Raw genomic sequence first — 23,428 nt, forward strand, 5'->3', positions numbered from 1 at the left:
AACATTTCTCCCAGCAGGAGAAATATCCTAGGGCCTGTGTTTCACCTGGATCTAGAGCATGAATCACGATGTTAGCGCCAACCATGTTCAAATTCCCCATTAATCCATCTGTAGAAGTGCTAGCTATTGTCTGGTTCCCCAATTCATTTATGCCAACCAATTTGTCCTCCAAGGCTCTATCTTCCTTTCCTTTTCTTTTTTTTGAGGAAATGCAATCTTGATCCAAGTGACTGCATTCCTTACATTTTTCAGATGTTTCCAACACTCTTCCACTTGGACTTCCTACCACCATATGTCCTGCGGCGTTCTAATCTCAATAGATTTAGGAAGCAAGGGATGGGCCTTCCATAGGGTACCAAAGTCTTCCTTGGAGATGGTTTCATTAGATTTGATGAATTTCTCAAATTTATTCCCAATTCTTTTTAAAATGCCTTCAGAAAGATATTCATTGGGCATTTTGTATAGCCGGATCCAAATCGGAATTTCCTCCACCTTGGATTTTTTTTTTTTTTGGTTGAAATTAGGAACCCAATATTTGATGAAGAAACCAATGCCATTCATCAGGAAAGGCTCACCATACAAAATCTGATCCTTTTCCTTTGAGGAACTTGTTACGAAGAGAGAAAACAACTAGGAAAGTTTTCAATGGTGACATGATCCCCCACTCTGAGTCTGCACAATTGCTAATTTTTTGAAATGTTGGCCATTCGCCTCCACGTTTCATGAAGAAATCCTTTTCCTTTAGGTTGTGGACTGAGTCTTTCAATGATTCTGAGGTGATCCTAATCTCAATTACTTTGTCATTACATGTAGTGGGTTGATCCTTAGGGGTTGGCTGGCGATGATCCCCCTTCTGCTTTCGCCAAAACTTCTTTTCCACTGGTTGAAGCCGCATTCGGTGCCAATGATGATCCTTTGAGTAACCTCATTTTTAATAATCAGGGCTCTTGGGGAAAGGATATCGAACCGTGGAAAAATTGCCCTGATCGTTGAAGCCCTTCCTCGTAGGCAGCTCACAATGAAGGATCCTACTATAAGAAATTTTTTGGAATGACGAAAACCATCAAAGCCATACAGAATCCCACACTAATCCATTCGCTGCTCCTGGATTCAGCAAGATAATGCTCTCAATTCCTCACGATCAAACTCTAATCTCCTCACAAAAAAAAAAAATCCGTTGGCCATTACTCACTATATGGCTATTTTCTTATATAAAATTATAATTTATTATTAATATTATATTCAAGAAATTTTAAACTACAATCTATGTATAAGAGATTAATTTTTATTTTCTTCATAAAACCATTATATGAAATCTTCAAATATTATCTTCCTTTCACAATAATTTTGAAAAAAAGAGACAAAAAGGATTACAAGAAGGAGAGCTCAATAGATCAAGGGTATCTTCCCCCTATTCATAATATTCCACCTCGGTGCATGAACATAACCCCATTTTACCAAAAAATCAGCAACTCTGTTTTATTAAAGAGGAATGTAAGTAAACCTAATGATCTCTAGAGACGTACAAAAGAGAAGAATCTAATTAGCAACAATAGCTAGTTGCCAACTAACATCCTCAAGCTCCTATGAAGTAAGAAAGTTCACCACCACTTGGGAGTCAGATAATCTTGTGCCATCCCCTTAAGCAACATTGTTCCACATCATATAAAATGGTCATAGCCTCCACGAGATTGTTAGTATGGAAACCCTTATACACCGAGAAAATGAATTTAACTTCACCAGAGCTGGAATGAGCCACTCCCCCAATACCAATAGGGAAGAACCATCAGTGGTAATTTTAAGAACTCCATGAGGAGGAGGAGTCGAATGCCCCTTTCGATTCACCTATCGCTTCCCCTATTGCTAAGGTTGTTTGGGCATTCTTTCATACCATTGAGCTGCAACCCTATCCTAAAGATGAAAATTGAGGCAATTGCATATAGAAAGATTGGTTGGATTCATACGTCCATCTAGCTCACACTTTTCCTAAATAGTTTCCTGAAGAGAATGTGAGATCTTCCACCAAAGATGCATAACACCAATTTAGACATCTTGAAAGATTCATTGATTCTTCTCTAGCTAGATATGCCAAAGAATAAACAATGGGCCAACAATCCAAGCAAGATGGAGAGGAGAAGCCTTGGAGGGAGCACTCCCCAAGTGGACTCAGAAATTAGGCAAGGAGGAAGCATGCCAACAAGAGCAACCCCAAGCACTCCACCAAAGGTGCCATGATTGAGTAGAAAAGGAGCAATGGAAGAATAGATGGGAGACAGACTCCTCTCTATTACCACACAAAACTCAAAATAAGGGACCTTGAAATCCACATCTACAAAGATTATCCCACGTAAGACAGCGGTTCTAAGCCACTAGCCACATGAAAAAATTGCACTTGGACCAAAAAAATTATTCCAAACTTGTTTCCACTAAGAGACATGAGCATCCCCTAAAAGTTGTCTAGTTATCTCCTAATACACAATAGAGACAAAATAAGTATTGTCTGTTGGGTGATGCGACACGCTCCCCTGCCCACAGGTGGTTAATTATGTGGTGTTCCATGTTCACTAACAGTCATGGCTTTTGGTGCAACGGAAAATGGGCCCTACAATTGGTATTAGAGCCTGGTTTTGGCCTGGTCATGGGTTCAAATCTCCCCAGTGCCTTCCCGACCCGCGTAAGCACCTGGTATGCACATCGAGGGGGAGATTGTTGGGTGATGCAATACGCTTCCCTGCCCATAGGTGGTTAATTATGTGGTGTTCCATGTTCACCAACAGTCATGGCTTTTGGTGCAATGGCAAATGGGCCCTACATTGTCTTCTTTTTCCTTTTTCTCTCTTCTTTTTCTTCTACTTGCTCACGAGATGGCAACATTATACCACTTAAATAATAGAGACAATTGAAATTAATTTCTTATTTATCAACTCATAATTATCTGATTGAAAAAAGGCAAGAGCTATAATCTTACAATAAATTATGAGTCCCTTATTTAAAATGTTTGTGTCTCCTCAAGTTTAATATAGAAAAATAATAATTAATAATAATAAATAATAATTAATCTTGACTATAGCATCATACTGATAAAAAAAAGAATAAACACATTAAAGAGAAGTTATAGGAAGAATAAGAGTTGCCCACTTCAATCAACTGTAGGGTGATTTGTACCTAGGTGTTGATTTGTAATAGGAATATGCTACTCATTCGCTTCTTCTTTATTCCCTTCCCAAATGAACTAAAGAGACCATAATACTTCTGGTCTTCCTCAATTTTCACCAAATATTTTCCTTCACACAACGATGATTTCCATTGAAGCTCCCTTTTTTTTCTCATCTTTAGGTTTTGTCTAATATTTGACATTCTACTAGCATCTTCATATTCACTTGGGTACTCAAGGTTCTTCAAACGTCCTTTCTTTTTCTCTTCATCACAAGAAATGGATAAGAATTAATTTTCCTTCCCACATAAACGGAACACCCCAACTTCTGGCTGCTCTGTTGCTTTAATCTGCACAAGGGAAGGATTGAAATATACAGATAGAAGAATGGTGTTGAATGATTTGATAAAATGATTTTGCTTGAATAATATAAAGGGTAAGACTATCAATGACGATACAACGTTCTTTTGGAAGACTATTAGATCTAGCCATGGTGGGAACGACTTAAACATTACACACCAAGCTTAATTCTTAGATCAAAAGTGATAAATAGTCAAATTCAAAAAGACATTGATCAGAATCGAATAAGAACTTGCACAGAAAATCAAAATAATTGCTTGTCTTCCTAATCTGCAAGACATGGACTTTAATCTCTGCTAGTTTGCATATGTCAACAAAATTTCTTTACCCTCATGAAAAAATAATTTGAATGTTGTCTCTTTGCATAAATTTTTCAGAGATGATGTTATTATAGGGGTTTACTTCACTGTTCTAGAGTTGATTTAAAGTGACATTTTATATTTTATATTAAATTTTTATGAACTCTAGTAAACGTTTGATGGTACAGATAAAAATATGATATTTGAAGTTGAATATGAAGAATTGTAGTAAATCTTTGACATTATAGCGAAAATTCTTACATTTGAAGTTGAATTTGAATCCCTATCATTTAGCTAAAGGAATTATAGCTGACGTTTGATAATAGAGTAAAAAGTTCTGTTACAAAGATTCTAGATGAACCAAAGAATCTAGCCATTAAACCAACTCAGAGAGAAATGCTTTTGAAAATGGAAGTCTTGGCATTAATAAATAGAGCTCAAAAGTTCAATCTTTATTGTTATGAAATTCTATCAAAGACAATCTTACTATTTCAATTAGATTAGGTTTTTTAATTTTAAGATGATATACAAAGAAAAAAATAACAAATACAGAAAAGTTTATTTTTTAAAATTTGTAAACATAAATATACTGTCTTTCAATGATCTTGAAATTGATCTTTTAAGATAAAATTTAGTGGATGTGTTGAAATCAATCAAACATATTAAAATAAAATATTTCATTTAGAAAAAATTTCTATATAGAAATGAAACAATATGTTTAAAATTTTTTTACAAAGAAAATCAAAAACCAACTAAAAACTATCTATAAACAATGATAAAAAATTAAAACTGAATGAAACCAAATTTTAAAAAAACCATAAATAGAAACAAATTTATACTAACACTTGCACCTTTCTTTAAAGAGTGCAAAATTCATTCTATTTCTCTCCGAACTACACTGACCTAAACTTTTTAAGCATATATCCATTTACGTCTCTATCTATTTATCCATATTTCTTCTCTATTTTGGTAGTGTAAGCCTTATGCGAAATGGCTATGCAGCAACTAGATTGCACTTTTTTTCATTAAAAAAAAATTAAATATTGTAAAACAGCTGTCCTGTGGTTTTCAAATGGCGTATGACCCACAAGTTGGCTGCACATTCATTAATGCACTTTTCTGGTACGATATTAACGAACCGATAGAAAAGCCCATCCGTCACAACGTTTAGATGTCGCCTTTCATTTCATTTATTATAAAATAGACAAGTTTTATAAGAATGAGAATGGAATTAGTACAGGGTCTTCCAAACGACTTAGTGCTGCCATGTCTGATAAGAGTTCCATACAAGTTTCACAGATATCTAAGGGCTGTCTCCAAAAGCTGGAACGTTCTGTTGAGCAGCCCTAATTTCTATTATGAACGGCGCAGCCATAATTTGTGCGAGGAGGGAATAGCTTGTATTCGCCCATATCTTCAACTCTTGACAAGGCGGGTTAGTTTCCCACCGCCATGGAAAGTGGAAGTCATTATTTACTACCCTCTCGGGAACTGGTGGGAAAGGCTTCCTCCTTTCCCAAAAGAGTTCGATGTAATGGGGCCGCTACATGGTCAATGTCACTGCGTCTACGTTAAATCAAAGCATCATCTGATTGTGATGGGCCTCCACAGCGGCTCTGACAAGAGAGCAGCTATTTTGATGTTTGATTTCTTATCTCGCACTTGGCGCGTTACAATCCCTCAAATGCGCGGCTCTAAAATCTTCGATCCTCGCGCAGTGGCAGCATCGCCTGAAGGTCAGCTCTTTTTTGTCTCCGGTCCACCTCAACGCCATCTCAACGCTTTTGTTTACAACTTAGATGAAGACGAGTGCTCCGCTCTTCGTCAAATCGAACTCAATCGCTGGTATCTAGATGGCTGTGTTGGTGCTTTTCATAGTGACAAATATTATGTATTCCCCCGTGGGTATGAGAGCATACACATTTACGATCCTCACGGAGGACAATGGGAAAGAGTAAATAACAGAGAATTTGTCGATCAATGTGTATCTGCTTTTGGGTTCTTGTACTGTTTTGATTACATAAACGGGTACTATTTAACCGTGAAAGAATTCGATGTCGCCTCCAACACATTCACCGTGCTCTCGCGGTATCGTAAGAGACGTATTTTTTGCGCCGTGCCATGGCAGGACTGTATTTTTATAACTTTGGCGGGCTCGACAGAGACCTTTGGTGTTGATCATTATCTTTTTCATGTCCGTGAAGGAAATATCTGGGCTTCCATTGAGATGCCTGCACAGTTGCCACGTCGTTCTTTTAAGACTGAATCTGCTGCTGCTGTGCTAATTTGATAATAGCACGCGGTTTCAATATGCAGGGCTTATGTCACAAATTACGAAGGTTTAAAAAAATATGAAGCTTCAATATTAGTTTACTGTCTAAGGACTTGTTTATGTAGTTATGTAGTTATTTGTTGTTCGTATACTTTCAGGATTGTGAAGTAATCGCAGAGAATTTACAGTAAACGGGCAGCCACTACTTTTCACCTCCACCTTTTCATTATCCAATCTTTCATGTGAACTAACAAAAATTCTACCAAATATTATTAAATTATAATCAAAGAAAAAAAAGGGGCCGATGGCAATGCATCAGTTTTCCTTCGCATTGCCAATGGCATCAGTGCTTTCCACCAATAGAGTGATGTTCTTTCTTGTCAAAGTCTTCACAAGTATCTTTAGTTTGTATCGGTTTCTTTTTTCGACACTGATATTGCAAATTGAGGCCCTTAGAATTATTTATAGGAAAACCTGGCCTACATCGAAATCTTTTCAGCCATCTTTTAGAAAACTTTCAGTTGAAATGCAAGGAAAGAGCCAAGTACCCTAATCACATTTCTTCGAAAGACACCTATAAACGTTCTCAGCTTAAAGCATATGGACACGAATTTCTATATAGTAGGTGATTATTTTTAGTTGGTACAGTTTAAGCATTGTTTGAATAAATTAAGCATATCAGTATTAATATAATAATAAAAATATTTATTTATTTATTAATTAACATTGAATTGAAAAATATTAATTGAATATTTTAATAGCTTCAAATTAAAAGATCTTGAAACTCATAGAAATGTATATGTATAGCAACTTTTAATATAATTGAGACTATCATGTTTTAAAAATATATATTTATCAAATAATAATAATTAATTTGAATAAAATAATATTATTACTACTAGTTGCAGTTGAAGGGTGTAAGGGTTAAGTCCATGGTCTTGTATACTTTTGGACTTTTTTGAATATTTTCTACTATTTTTATTGTTATAATTAATTTTATAGTTCTAGTAGAATATTTAGTATAATGTTTTCAATGATAAGATAGTTACATTTTGTTTGAAGTGCAAAATTAATGAGGCACGATATTTGAAGTGTGAGATTATCCATGCAAGATTCCTCTTCTTAATAATACTCATTTTTAAAGGGTATATGATACTTTCTCAATAATGTTTTAAGAAAGTACTAGCTAGAGGTTGTCAAAATAAGCTAAAGACTTTGGTGAAGAACTATGGTTAGTGATTTACCCAAATTCCTAGATTTACATTTTTTTCTATGCATATAACCTTCCAAAATTTTCTACTAACGAGAACATTGCTAGATCTTACTTGTCTACCTATTTTTTGATTTTTTGTATGAGACCATGCTAGCGTGTGTGTGAGAGATATCAAATTCATTGGTTTCCATCCACATTTAATGTACGTGTAAAGTTCATTAGAACCCCTCAATCAAGTTGTGGTGGGTTTGCATCTCATATGTTATCCAATAGTTTGGCTAATTCTAGTTGCATTCTACTCTCATTTCTTGTTGCAAAATTGTTTGAAATGTAACAACTATAACTCTAAATTTAATACTTTTTAAAAGTTTATAAATAATAAATATCAATCATAAATACATAAATCCACTAATTATATTTTATGTATTACAAAATAATGTTAATTTTTTAATGATATAATAATAATTTTAAAATACAAGTTCTTCAATTAATTTTTCTTTGTATGTACTAATTGATACACCATTAGAACATACTTAGTAAAAACAATAAATTCTCAATGTGTAACTGGTCACAATATATCTAAGGTGCAATTACCACCCAAGAATGTGGATCCAAACTCATATCAAGGTCATCTTTCTCAATAATTCCATACATAAGAATAATAAACTTGTAATTCGAAAGACCAATATAATAGAATTATTAATAAGTACATATTTACACAACTTGATGCATAACTAATCCATAGTGATAAATAATTCAACATCTTAAAAATTGCATGATAATGTCATGAATACTATTATTTCTAGTGAGAGAACACATTACCTAGTCATAGTCAATTATCTACTATTCAAATTAATAGAGCTAAAACAATATAGATTTCAATTCCCTTGTGCCAATTGTGAATAGAACCACATTTAACATAAATTTTAGTAGAAAGAAACTAACATGTACCCTCTGGTAATATTTTTGTTGAGATGATGTGTTTTCATTAGAAATTACAATTTTAGATGAATTGAAAATAACAAACTCTGGCAAAGATGTTGCTTCAAAAATCCTTAAAAAATGTTGAAATCCCATTGAAACAGCAAAATTTTCCTTTTTGATCTCCACAACTCTCTTTATGCTTCTAGTAGGAATAGAGTTTATTCAATTTTCTCTATCTGTAAATTTCATCCAACTATTTTCTACATTAAGATTTTGTGACAATTGGATGAGGAATAGATTTGAGGAGTCACATAAGAAAATATGACCTCAAAAACTTAGAGCAAACTCCTCATCCCCTATCTTCGAATGGATGTATACTTGTAGCAGGTGCAATAAATTTTGGATTCATAATTTATTAATGCACGACCAAAAATTAATGTCACATTTGATTATCATAGTGTGCATCTATTATTATGCAATATCAACCTTATACGTCAAATTTAATATTCATCTAAATCAATTATTTCAAAAGGAAAAATTGCAGATACTAGAAGTGATTTGAAATGGATCACAGGAGTACCACCAGTGCAAAGGTATCTGAGAAAATCTTCAAATACTGAGCCTTTATAAGGAGTTGGAAGCACATCAAAAATTATGACATGAAAAGACATGAAAGAACAATAATATGTAAGCATATGATATAATACACATATCAAAGCCATTTGCCAAATATGTAAGGAGAGTGTTGTTAACACAAAAGTGCAAGTCTTTTTATTTGTTTCTCAGAATGGACCTTTTAAACAAATCATGCTAGCATGAAGCGGTAGAGGCAACCTACACAAAGTAGGTCAAGTATTGAGGTTTGACTGATAGCCTTGACATAAATATGCCCAGTTCCATTATTGGTAAACATCAATATTCTGAAATGTTGATAATGCAACAAGTCTTAGAACAAAGAACTCAACATTGGTGATACAGAAAAATCATGAAACAAAGAAGTATGGTGTATACTAGAAACCATTTAACGAAGGATCTATGAACACCATAAATAGTAGAAGTCCCCTAATATCTTACAAACAATTATCACTAGTAAAGAATCCATGTTGTTTTGTGTAAAAGAGAGAATTATGATTAAACCTTGTGTGAGAGTAAGATGATCAGGAATGAAAATAATTTCTCAATTGGAGAGAATGAAAGAAATACTATAAATTAAAATTCTTATTATTGGATTGCGCGGGTTACTCTTAAATTATCGAAGACACTCCTCTTTAATGGAAGTTTTCAAACATAATTTGGATTCCAAAAATAATTTGATAATATACAAATTGTGAATCTTAATCTAGAAACAACATGATAACTAGAGAATTTAGACTTAATAAAATATTAGACATTAAAAATTCACACTTATCAATAACAAGGCCTCTTGTTCTAAAATGTCTAGTTCTTTAATCTTTTGAGCAGCAATCACAACCTCTAAAAGCAAAACCATCAGTCATTTAGACATGGTTTATCTAAAACTTTATACAATGTATGATTGTTAAACATTGCATGATTTCAAAATGAACCAATAAATTTTCCTACCTATAAAACTATGTATGAAAATGGTAGACAATAACTTCAAAACAAAATTGTTGATTCTGTGAATTTCCCAAGGGTTTCTTTATCTTCCTAATTTAGGAAATGATATCATGTGGGATTGATTTCATTTCCTTTTAGTTACAACTTAATTATATATTATAAAATTTAACAACAAATTTTCATCAGTGAGTTTCACATATTTCTAGTGCTACATAGGTTTCTGGTCCTTCATAGATTTTAGGATCTTTATGGTATGAATAAATTCCCCTTTTGATGATTTTTTTTAAAAATTGAAGTTTAGATTGTTCTATTATGTTCTAATTTTGATGAAATCTCACTCTCTCCAAATCTTTATCTCGCCCTTCAGATAAATATTTATTATATGTAGGTAGAATAAACTATAATACTATTTTATTATATCTATTATATTCTACTATATGTATTGTATAAGATTATTTATTTTTATAATACAATAATATCTTAAATAATAAATAAATTATATTATTTTATCTCTTATATGGAGTGCTTGCAAACTTTATTTGATATGTTATAAGTTGGTAAATTATTTTTACAAATTTTTGATACATTATAATAAAATGAAGAGAAAGGAAACTAATTGACTCCATTTTCATAAATTACACTAATAGAATTTCATAAGAATGCCTATTCAATTTTATGTTATAATTTTATTATAAAACATTGAGAAAAAAGATAATAAACTATCCTCTGCCAATGTGACATAGTATTTGTAAAATTCCATACTTATTGCATTTTGTTAAGTGTCCATATTTTATGCACATCCTTCATAGAGAAGGAGATGGTAAAGTTTTGAGATATAGATTTTACAAATTTCAATTGAATTTAGTCAAAAAAATCCATTTCCACTACCCTTTTAAAATTCAATTTCTAGAATTTACGATTATGCATGAGCAACTCCAACCATCATCTCTCCCATTAATGTAGTTTAATGAAAACAATAGTTGCTTAGCTTTATAATTTATAAATTAATTTTTTTTATTACAATGTTTAATCTCCTAAAATCTAGTCGTAACATATGTAATGTGCATCTATTATTATGCAATATCAACCTTATGCGTCAAATCCAATATTCATTTGATCAATTATTTCAAAAGGCACAATTGTAGATACTAGATGTGATTTTAAATGGATCACAGGAGTACTACCATTGCAAATGCATCTAAGAAAATATTCAAATACTAAGCCTTTATAAGGAGTAGCAAGCACATAGAAAATTATGACATGAAAAGACATGAAAGAACAAGAATAGGTAAGCACGCTATATAATCCACATATTAAAGCCATGACAATAGAAGGTCCAATAGCGTACAATTTTAACATGATCTCTCTTTGAAAAGGAGGGTTTTATAATACTTGTCAAAAGTAATGTTTTGACCAATTATATTGTTAATAGTTCCCAAATATGTAAGGAGGGTGTTGCTAACATAAAAATGTAGGTCTTTTTATTTTTTCTCAGAATGGGCCTTTTAAATAGATCATGGTAGCATGAAGGGGTAGAGGTAACCTTTACAAAGAAGTTCAAGTATATAGTTTTGACTGATAGCTGTGACATAAATATGCCCAGTTCTATTGTTGGTAAACATCAATATTCTAAAATTCTTATAATGAAACTAGACTTAGAAAAATGAACTCAGCATTGGTGATACAAACAAAACATGAAACAAACAAGTATGGTGCATACTACAAACCTTTAAAAAGAGGATCTATGAAAAACATAGACAATAGAAGTCCTAGAATAAATTAAAAATAGTTATCACTAGTAAAGAATCCATGTCATTTTGTGTAAAAGATATCATTATGATTAAACCTTTTATGGGTGTCAAATGATTAGGAGTGAAAAAAATTTCTCAATTGGAGAGAATGAAAGAATGACTATAAATTAAAATTTCATTATCAGATTGAGTGGCTTACTCAAATTATCGAAGACACTCCTCTTCAATGGAAGTTTTCAAAAATAAGTTGGATGCCAAAATTAATTTGATAATCTACAGATTGTGAATGTTAATCTAGGAACAACATAATAATTGACGAATTTAGACTTAATAAAACATTAGACATTATAAATTCACACTTATCAATAGCAAGGTCCCCTATTCTAAAATGCCCATTTCTTTAATCTTTCGAGTAGCAATCACAACCTCTAAAAGAAAACCCATCAAACATTTAGACATGGTTTATCTAAAACTTTGCACAATGTAAAAATGTTAAATCTTGCATGATTATAAAATGAACTAATAAATTTTCCTACCTCTATAACTGTGTGATGTCTATAAATGTTGATAGAATGACAATGATAGAGTGTAACTTCAAAACAAAACTGTTGATTCTATAAATTTCTCAACATTTTCTTTGTCTTCCTAATTTAAAAAATGATATATTGTGGAATTGATTTTGTTTCCTTTTAGCTATAAATGAATTATATATCATAAAATTTAACAAATTTTCATCGGTGAGTTTCACATATTTTCGGTGTTACACGTTTTTGGTCCTTCATAGATTTTAGGATCTTTGTGTGACTAAAGAGCCTCTCAGCTAATTAGTTTAATACTAAAATAATAGATTTGATAGTAAATACTATGGTACAACTAAATCCACATTTTGATGGAAACTTAATTTATTCAAAATTTTAAGTTGTTCTATTATGTTTTAATTTTGATGAGATCATGCTCTTTCCAAATATTTATCTCCCTCTTTAGATAAATATTTATTATATGTACGTAGAATAAACTATAATTTTATTGTATTATAACTATTATATTCTATTATATGTATTATATAAAAATATTTATTTTTATAATACAATAATATCTTAAATAATAAATAAATTAGAGTATTTTACTCTTTTATATGCACTGCTTACAAACTTGATTTATTATGCTATAATGAGGTAAACTTTTTTTACAACTTTTTAATACCTTATAATAAAATGAAGACAATGGAAATTTATTGACTTAATTTGCATAAATTACACTAATAGAATTTCATAAGAATGCCTATTCAATTTTAGGTTATAATTTTATTATAAAATATTGAAAAAAGAGAGAATTAACTATCCTTCCCAATGTGACATAGTATTTGTAAAATTCCATGCTTATTGTATTTTGATATGTGTCCATATTTTATGCACATCTTCAACCACATTGTTGAATAGGTCAAATGAACTTTGTATTTTAAAAAGACCAATAGTTATAAATTCAAAGATAAGGAGATGGTAAAGTTTAGAGATATAGATTTTACAAATGTCCATTGAATTTACTCAAAAAAATCCACTACCCTTTTAAAATTCAATTTCTAGAATTTAATATTACGCATGTGAAACATCTCTCCCATTAATGTAGTTTATGAAAATAATAGTTATTTAGTTTTATAATTGATAGATTAATAGTATTTTATTACAATGTTTAATCTTCTACAATCTTGTCGTAAAATATGAAATAGGGAGCAATCATAAAAGGGGCCCTATAACACAACACACCTAATGCATTGAGCCAATTATAATGGGGATAAATCATTTTTATGAATATTGTTAATTGATAAAAAATATAGAATTTAGAAATATTTAAATGAGTTAGAATTAATTGAATATAATTGGATAATTTTTACAAAATTAATTACAGTGTAAAGTGAATGTAATAGTACTAGCCTATGACAAGTACAAAAATATTGTAAACTAATTGTTGATGCAAAAGTCTACATCCTTGCTTGAGGTATGACCCTCAAGCGATCTTGCATAACATGGAAACAACCTCTAAGTGTGGGACTTGCACTTTGAGGCCGAATCTCTAGAGAAGGTTGGCTTTCTTACCATTAGGATGCAGCTACACTACCACTTGAGAGGGAAAGGGAGAATGAGAACATAAATTTAAATGCAGAAAGGGAAAGGTGGGGTGATGCACCAGATAAAAATAACAGTCACAATTCTGTCTATAACTACACAAAACATGTATAAATCACCTAAATACACATATATTAGCTCAAATCTATTCTTTCAAAATTCACATGAAGGTAAAACTAATGAAATGCGGCAATGAAACAAATTCACATGGTAACATTCAGTAGTAGGGCACACGTGATATGTGAATATGAAAGAATAAATAAGAAATAATCCATACAAGGCATAAAATGCACAATATATCAAACTAGCAAGATGAGATAGAAGCTAAGATTTCTACAATTCATGAAAGACAAATTGCAAAGCATAATGCTATTGCAAAATACAAATGGAGAAGAACCTAGAAAAAGTATTTACAACTTTCTTTTTTAAAGAGTTTAGGCATAACTCTGATTTAACCATGAAGTTCAAACCCCAACCCAAGGTGGAGTTAATGTTATGATAAAACCACAAATAGAAATAACAATTACATACAAATATAAGCAATAACAGAAAATAATAGATCACACAAAAGAGAACACAAGACACCAAGATTTAATGTGGTTCACCTAGTCCCTAGGTTACGTCCACCAAACAACAAGTCCAATACTATTATGATCTAATGATTACAACCTGATTACTTGATCTGTAATCCCTTATAGCTCAATATCGTCATAAGAAGCAATTTTTGCATCACCCACAATGAAACAATCCCTAACCCTAAGCTCTTTTATACAAGTATTTTGCCACTTTAGAGTTAAAATTAGTTACAACATGTTGGAATTATGGAGTAAGTATAGCGCTTCTCTGATTAGTCACCACAATCTAACAATCTCCCACTTGGGGACTAATTAGGCTCCACACTGAACAATAGTCAAGTTGGAAAGAGCAATAATGGAAGAGTCAGAACTAAATCTAATCATGAAATACAACTTACTAAAATGAAGTGACATAAAGAAACCCAAATAAGACATCTAGTCATAAGAGATCAAATCTCATGAAATTTGATCATTACAATCATTAATGAGGCATGGAGATGCATAGACATTGTGGAAACAAGACCAAAGAGTGTCATTCAACATTAAAGAACAATCCTTGTAACCTTTCATGGCCGCAACAAATAAATTTAGACTATTGTCAAAAAATGTGGGATGGAATAACACACAATGTTAACTCACCGCAAAAATTATAGAGTTGACCCACGTGGAATAAATCTAATTTTCTCCCAAAAAGATGAGCCATTGATGTAGATCTTCATGTTGAAATGGATAGCTTAGATGCTATAAAAAATCTCTTCAGCAAGTGATTAAAACTCAATCATAGATCCAAGATCTTCTTCAAAAGAATGGATGACCCGGATGTATCTAGAAAATATCCAAAGATTTGAAACCCAACACAAGAAAGATCTTCCATGTGGCATGAATCCGTTGGTCGGCACATTTCTCGAATGTTCAGTTGAAGAGGTAGCAACAATCTCGCAATTTTGCAGAAACAAAAAGGTAAGCCTTCTGAAATAGAGAATTTCGGTATTTTGGAAAGAGCAAAAAATTCATTCTCTGAAATGGCAAAAATGGTTTAGACAAAATGTTAACCCTTGCAGAAAATGCGTGTTAACCCATAACTCAACAAATGAAGGAAAACAAGCAACCTCGATCAAAAAACAAACTGAACTAGCTCGATCAGTGAAGGAACTGAGCCAACTCATCTCATGAAGGGACCGAGTTAACATGAAATGTTAACCTCAACCAAAAAACATGTTAACCCATGTCAAAGAATTTAGCTCATTGAAGATCTCTCAATGATGGGCTGAGTGTGGGGCAAAAATGGCCGACACTAATCATTTGTAATCTTTCAAAATTTCCTCATCTTCTCCAACAACAAAAAAAAACAAAAAAAAAACTCTTTAATTTGTATGATTAACACATAATTTTATTTTTACTTTTTAAAAAATCTTTAATTTTTATTTAACTATGCATAACGAAGAATAAATCTTATATTCCCCACATTCATTCTTATACTATGAAGAATATTGACAATAACATTAAATCTAAAGATAATCAAAGAAGAAAATTGACATTAAAAGTAAACATATGCGTGACAAACACAAATACTAAGTGTCCGTTTGACAACGTGAATACAAGTGGAATAGGCATATGTATATTCTTAAAATTTTGAATTCTCTATTTGGATGCACCAAATTGGAATTGGAATAGCAATAAAATTGGAATACATATTCTAATTTTGACCCAAAAATGAGGATTTGCTATTCCACCTAAATATCCAATTTGTTTTATTTTATAAAACATAAATTTTTAAGTCTGTGAATTCTGCATCAAATTCTGATGAAGTGACCCCATTTTCTATTCAATAATAAGTATTCAAGAACAAGTATTCATATTCCCATTTTTATATTCCAGCAGCCAAACAGACCCTAAGAAAAACTCAAAATGAAAATAAATATATATTAAGTGGCATTCGTCCACTCGAAAAAAAACATAATTTAAGATTAAAATCAATAATTAATAGTTTTTAAGGCAAGCTAGCGAGAAGTTATTTCAATTTTCTCAACGTCATGATTAAGGCACATCTTAAGTACGGTATTAATCGATTTCAATTAAGCAGTAAGACAAAGTCGATTGCATTCAAGAAACCGGTTATTAAATTAATATAGGGAAACGATGAGGAGGCGCGATGTTTGGAGGTTGCCTATCATTTCATATATTAGTGCATAGATAGAGGAATTGTTGCCACGAGTGTTTACCCAAGCAAGCTGCAACCAAGCTAGTGTTTAGCCACGTTCAAAACAAGCAAGCAAGTGTGTAGCCACAATGATTTAGCGCTGCAATGTCTGATAAGAGTTCCATACAAGTTCCACAGAAACTTAAGAGCCGTCTCCAAGAGATGGAACGCTCTGTTAAGCAGTCCCAGTTTCTATGCTGAACGCCGGCGCCATGATGTCTACGAGGAGGGAATCGCTTGTGTTCGCCCATGTCTTGTATCTTTATCACCCTGGGAAGTGGAAGTGGCTGTTTACTACTCTCTTGGGCAGTGGTGGGAAAAGCTTCCTCCCTTACCAGAGAAGTTTGAGTTAACAAGGCCGCTTCAGGGTCAATGTCCCTGTGTCTACATTAAATCAAAACACCATCTGCTTGTGATGGGCCCCTGGGCCTGCAGTCGATCAAACAAGAGAGCAGTTATGTTGATGTTTGATTTTTCATCTCGCATTTGGGGCGTTTCCATCCTCGATTTGCATATTGACACTGCCGTCTTCTCTCCCTACGCACTCTCAGTATCTCCACAAGACCTTGTCTATTTTCTTTACGCCGCCCCGTCTCGTCGCATTCTTCACGCTTTTGTTTATAATTTAGAGATAAACAAGGTGTACACTCTTCCTCCAATCGAACTTGATCAGCGCCATCGAAAAGACCGTTTGGGTGCTTTTCATAATGACAAATATTATGTTTTCCTCCGTGGGCAAAGCGTGCGAATCTACGATCCTCAGACAGGAATATGGGAAAGAGTAAACAACAGAGAAATGGTTGATAAATGTGTATCTGCGTTTGGGTTGTTGTATTGTTTTGAGTATTTACCTACGCCACATATCATTTAACCGCGAAAGAATTCGTTGCTGCCAGCGACTCGTTTAGCATTATCAAGCATTATGAAAACAGACGTCTTTATTGTACAGTACCGTGGCGGGACTCTATTTTCATAAATTGTTTTGATCTCCGGAGGGGCGGCTCACTAGAGTATTATCTTTTTCATGTCCAAGAGATGTAAAAGAGGTGGATTTCCATCCGGATGCCTGCAAATTTCCCACATAGTTTCTTCACGACCGAGTCTGGAGCTGCTGTTCAAATTTAATAATAGCAGGTGGTTTAAATATATTCTCTTATGTGACAAATAATGCAGATATAGAACAATGCTTATGGAGAAATTACTCGGGTTTATTGAAAGCTTTCAAATTTTCGATAGCTGGTTTAGATTAATATTTATATACTTGGTTACTCTCTTTTTTAAAAACTGTTTTTATTTTAGTTTACATATCGATCTTTAAATTATTTTTTCAAAAAGATTTCAAGGTGAAATCTGATGTTAAATATAAAATACTCTTTAAAAATTAAAAGTAATTGAAGAAAAGTATATTAAATTATAAAGAGCTTTGTTATTTCTAATTTTTATAAAATTGAATTTGTCACAAAGAAAATTTAGCAAATTTAGCAAATAGATCACACACACATAACACACATAATGACAATGAAATCACATTTTTATACTACATATAAGATTAAATTTTACAAGGATAAATTACCTAATTCATTCAACATGGATCTCTTTAGTATAAAGACTTTAAAATATATACTTTATCTAATTAAATTATATATAATGATAATGAAATTACAGTCTTATACTATATATAAGATTAAATTTTACAAAGATAAATAACCTCATTCATTCAACATGAATCTCTTTAGTATAGAGACTTTAAAATAAATACTTCACCTAACTAAATTTTATTTTAATCTATTTTAGAAATATTCTATTAAATTAATTAGTAATTCAGAATTCTTCACTCTATATATGGTCAATAAATTATTAATTATTAACCTGATCAACTTAATTGTAGTATGTTTAAAACTTTAATATATTTTCTATAGTCCACACACACATATATAAATAATTTAAATTAAATTATTTATCTTCACTATCATATAGTACAAAAAGGAATTTTAAAAAAAATTTATACATTATTTACAAATTTTACTATGTAATGCTAATTTTGCATAAGGATGTATCTCTACCTCAAAAAAATTAATATATTCGCTAATCCTTCTATGTTTTGTTACTTTTTTGAAAAAAATTTCTCAAATTTTCAAATTTAGGAATTTTAATCAAATTAATTCTCTTTTAAAGATTTATAAAAAATGATGTCTTCTCTCTATAATTCAAACCTAATAATTGCAGTCAAATTACTTGCATTTGAGATATTTAATCATTTATTTTGTGAAAAAATAAGTCTTTGCACTAAAGTTGTTCGATTTTCCTATTGTTGCCCGGTTATAAAATTGTTTCAATTTTATAAGCCATGGTTAATTTTTGAAACTTGCCTGGTTTTAAGCTTTAAATTGGCCATTTTATCTCTAAATTTTTGTGAGTTTCTAAATCTTCATGTCTCTGACTTGTTCTCAGCTCCGCACAACACTTGAAATTTTTAAAATCTGACTTTTGAGCCTCAAGTTATTACAGGTTAATGGAGAGACCCAAAATACGTGTTTTCGAGTCTATCATTAACCATTAACCTCTCAAAAGCTTAATGATAATGTTCACAAACACGTTTTTCTTAACCTCTCAAAAGGTTAATGATAACGTCCAAAAACACATTTTTCTTAACCTCTCAAAAGGTTAATGATAACTTCCAAAAACACATTTTTTTAACCTCTCCAAAGGTTAATAATAACGTCCAAAAACACATTTTTCTTAACCTCTATGAGACAGTTATTAACCTATGTCACATGTAAGTTGTAATAACAAAGAGGCAGTTTTGATTTCATGGCATTATCAAAGAGGAGGCATATCGAAAATTACAAAAGAAACATACTAACGGATTTTGGAAATCCGTTTACCAAAAAGCTTCAATTGATAGAGGTTACTCGGCTGTGTGAAACATATGACATAATCATAGTAAATGGATAGCTCCTGGGTCCAACTTTGTATGCTCGAAATGGCGACACACTTAGCATTATAGTTTATAACAAAGCCAAGCATAATGCTACCATCCACTTGCATGGAATAAGACAAATCCACACAGCATGGGCTGATGGACTAGCGTGCATTACATAGTGCCCCATCCAACCAGGGGGCAAATTTACATACACTTTTACAATTATTGATCAGAAAGGAAACATGTTCAAGTCAAAGATCTTCATTCGGGCAATGCAAGATGTGAAGAGTCATGATCACTCGTAAAGTAGAATACAATCATTCTACTATCAAGTCTTAAGTCAATGTTAAGAGATGAAAAGAAATAGCATGTGCAGTGGTGTGTGTGAAGCAATGAAGCCAAGAAGGAAACTCTGAATTATACGAGAAATACAAGCATGGATCAGGTCATGTGCTCTGTTCTTTGATCGAGTAAACCATAGAGATAATAATTTTGGTGTATTAGGTTGAACACAAATCCTTGTGTCTTCATTAAAGTATGGAGTTCCGCCCAAGGGAATAGACCTTAAGTATTTGATAAAATGCCAATAAAGACACAACGAGCAAAGGTGGGAAGAGCATCCATAATGTGACAAAGGATCCCATACCATGCTTGATGTTTTCATGATGTAAAAGAAAGTGAAGATGAACATCACATCTACATAGGAAACAATAGTAACTATGGTTTGAAAATCAACAATGAGCATGGAGATTCATAGCACAAAAATTCAATCAGAATTCATAATAATTCATAGTGGGATTTATTGTGGGATGACTGTGTTGAAGCCAACTAAGCAGCAAGCTCATTATTTTGATTGATTGCAGGGCCATGATATCAATTCATACGAATTCATGCAAACTATCTGATAGAATGCCCGCTACTCATCACAATCAACTACATGACATGACCTCATAGAATTTACCCTCCATATCTTTAAAAGATCCAATTTTGAAGCACGATGATCACATGTTAAAAGGGCCTGAATCATTTGATATAAACTATGTGCACTGATCTTAGTTTGGCGATGAAGAGTTTGGTCAAATTTCCATTCGATTGGAAATCTGAAAGTGAAGGCACCAAATCCAAAACTTCATGGAATTGATGTTAGCTATGAATGCAGATTGAAGGACATGTTTTGAAGAATGCAGAGAAAAAGGTATACAGAGTTCAAAAGCATCTCTATCATCTCATATTTGCTAAGACTTCAAATTGGAAAATTGTGATGTAAAAAGTATGGGAGGGTAGTTTTTGAATTAGAACCCATTAAACCTGATACAGGTGCACATCTTATCATCAAGGGAGATAACAATGTTTTTCACAGAGCGCACTGAATATTAAGATACATGTGCTAATGGTATTGAGATGTCAAACATTTTGAAAATGATGCTGGAGAAGAAAATTGGTCCCAATGTTATTACTTTCAGTACGTTGATCAAAGGGTATTGCACAGAAAGCAGTTTGGAAAAAGTCGAATCTGTTTTGGTTGAAATGAAGGCAAGGAATTTAGTTCCAGATTGTGTGACTTATGGCCTACTTCTAGATTCATATTGCAAGAAAGGGAGATGTTCTTGAAGGATTCAAGGTTTTTGATTTAATGGAGCAAAACGACGTCAAACCAAATGTTGTTACTTATAGTACTCTCATTGATGGGAAGTGTAGAGAAGGTAACACTGAAGAGGCTTTTAGTATCTATTTTAAAATGATTGCCAAGGGTTTCTTGCCCAATTTCATTACTTACAGTATCCTCATTAATGGGTTTTGTAAGAATGGAAAGCTCGAGAAGGCAAACAAACCCATGCCCACATGATCAAAATTGGATGTGAGTTGGATGATTTTGCCAAAAGCGCCCTTATTGACTTGTATGCCAATTGTACTAGTATAGAAGATGCTTTGAACATTTTTGATGAAGTGCTAGACCGAAATAAGGTATCTTGGAATACACTGATTTTTGGGTACGTGCAGCTTGGGTATAGTGAATTGGTGGTGAAACTATTTAATAAAATGTAGGAGGCAGAAATGAAGCCAAACCAAGTTACTCTCACAAGTATTCTTCGAGCCTATGCCAGTCTAGCAGTTTTGCAACAGGGCTTGCAATAAGAGTGGTGGTGATATGAAGATGCAGCATGAAAGCACATGCAATGTACCAAAAAGTGGTGAACCATTTGCCACCTTTCCTTCACTCGTGATTGAAATGGTAGGTAGATTGGAGCATCTTATAGATAGTATACATGAACTTAGGAAGGTCACTGTGTTTGAAATTTAACTCACATATAATCTATCAAGATCAATAAGGATCGATTATTCAATCATCCCCTCAAAATATCTAAAGTCCAAGTTTCAGGTCATATAGGTTAATTTTGTAGAGGTTAATTAACCACAGAAGGGTAGTTATTAACCTCTATGTCAATATAAGGACACTTTTTGGCTTTGTAAAGGGACCTTTTGGCTTTGGAAAAAGGGAGCACTATGCTAAAATTTTGATTAGGAGATGATATTTGGAAAGTATGTACAAATTTTGTCTTTGTAATCAGAAATTCCTCTTGAGTTCTTGGTGCAAGAAAATAAAGGAACGTACAATTTGAGTTCTCTTCTTCTAAATCTAAATTGTTAGAAATGTTGATTCTCTTTGTAGTGAGCATTCTCACGGTATGGTGTAGATGTTTATGAATCTATGGATCAACATTGTGCTAGTAATAGTTTTCAAGCGTAGATCTTGATTGTTGTTATTAGTGGTTTTAATTTAGTAGTTTAGGAAAGCCTTGGAGTTGTGTGGTGCATTTGTCATCATGAGCTTTCTCACCTTTTAGTTCTAGATTCTTTATTCGAAAAGCTTTAAAATCATATCATACGAGGGAGCTGCTCCTCCAAATGCAGAGGAAGGCCACATAACAAGGGCCTATCCAACTATTGTGAATGGTTTACCACACACTCCATTGGGAAAATTCTATTGTGACAAATCTGTTTACCAACACCTATTAAATAATGATCTTTTAAAGTTTTAATTATTAGATTGTGAGCTTTTTGTTGTAATAGACTAAGAATGTTTTGATTGTAAAAGTAAGCCAAACAATGGGAGATTGGGTGGTGTCTCTAACTATTGTTGTTTGTCTATTAGTGTCAAACAGTTAGTAATATACTAGGTAGAGTCATATGGTCATCATTTCTTCCAAGACACTCTTTATAGGCTAATTCATGAGATAAAATTCTATATAAACTTGTATATACTTAGCTCTATAGGAGTTGAGCAAGTGTATTGTTGCTGCGTGTTTTTAATGTAAGCCAAGTATAATGTTAATTGAGTAGTTTGAGCATGTTGAAGCTGAGTTACACAAAAGATATTGAGCATAATAAAAATCAAGTGTTAACAGAATATACAATTAATTTTGAGTGTTAGCAAACAATAAGTGCCAAGTAACACAAAATTTACATTCAAGTTAAGAATGATATAAACTTTGAGGTAAATCATTTCATGTTGACATGGACATGATATTTTGCAGTTGTAGAGTTTTTAATAAAGAGCTCTATGCTTTTGTGATGAACAAATCGGATGGAGAGGCAAAGCAAGGAAGCATTTAGAAAACTCTATGAAATCTTTAAATAGGGTAGAAATTGACATTGTTTTGTATGGTATGGTAAGTTTACGCTGATATGAAGGAGAAAACAAGCTATCCATTAGGTTTATGTGTGAATGTGTGAAAATTTAGAAGAGACAAAGAGTTGTACTATTCTAGAACAAAGCAAGTGACTTATTCAAGTGGTGAAGGATAGAAGAGCCATATCAAATCAAGAGACGATATTAGATTGGAAAGAGGATATCCAAAATTAGCTTATCATAGCAGGTTGAGGATCAGGTACTGAATCCATTTTAATATATTGAGTCAGGGTAAATCTCTTAATAAAGTGTTCTTAACATATCTTTGTAAATCCCATAACAAAGTCCTTACTTTGTTGTAAGTGTGAAATCCTCTAATAGGGTGAGATCTAACAATATCAAAATATTTTAATAGGGTAGATCAT

At 32.4% G+C, this 23,428-nt stretch overlaps 1 protein-coding gene across 1 annotated transcript; it reads left to right on the plus strand.

Moving 5' to 3' along the window:
- The first annotated feature begins 5,038 nt into the window (after positions 1-5,038).
- LOC149546749 (F-box/kelch-repeat protein At2g44130-like) lies at positions 5,039-6,276 on the plus strand. Its single transcript, XM_089794049.1, has 2 exons — positions 5,039-6,091; positions 6,244-6,276. The coding sequence occupies exons 1-2, from the start codon at positions 5,039-5,041 to the stop codon at positions 6,274-6,276; spliced, it is 1,086 nt and encodes a 361-aa protein (XP_089650175.1).
- Positions 6,277-23,428: the final 17,152 nt, after the last annotated feature.

Source organism: Cupressus sempervirens, chromosome 7, assembly GCF_028749045.1.
Source record: "Cupressus sempervirens isolate cs-2001-9-10 chromosome 7, ASM2874904v1, whole genome shotgun sequence".
Classification (NCBI taxonomy): domain Eukaryota; kingdom Viridiplantae; phylum Streptophyta; class Pinopsida; order Cupressales; family Cupressaceae; genus Cupressus; species Cupressus sempervirens.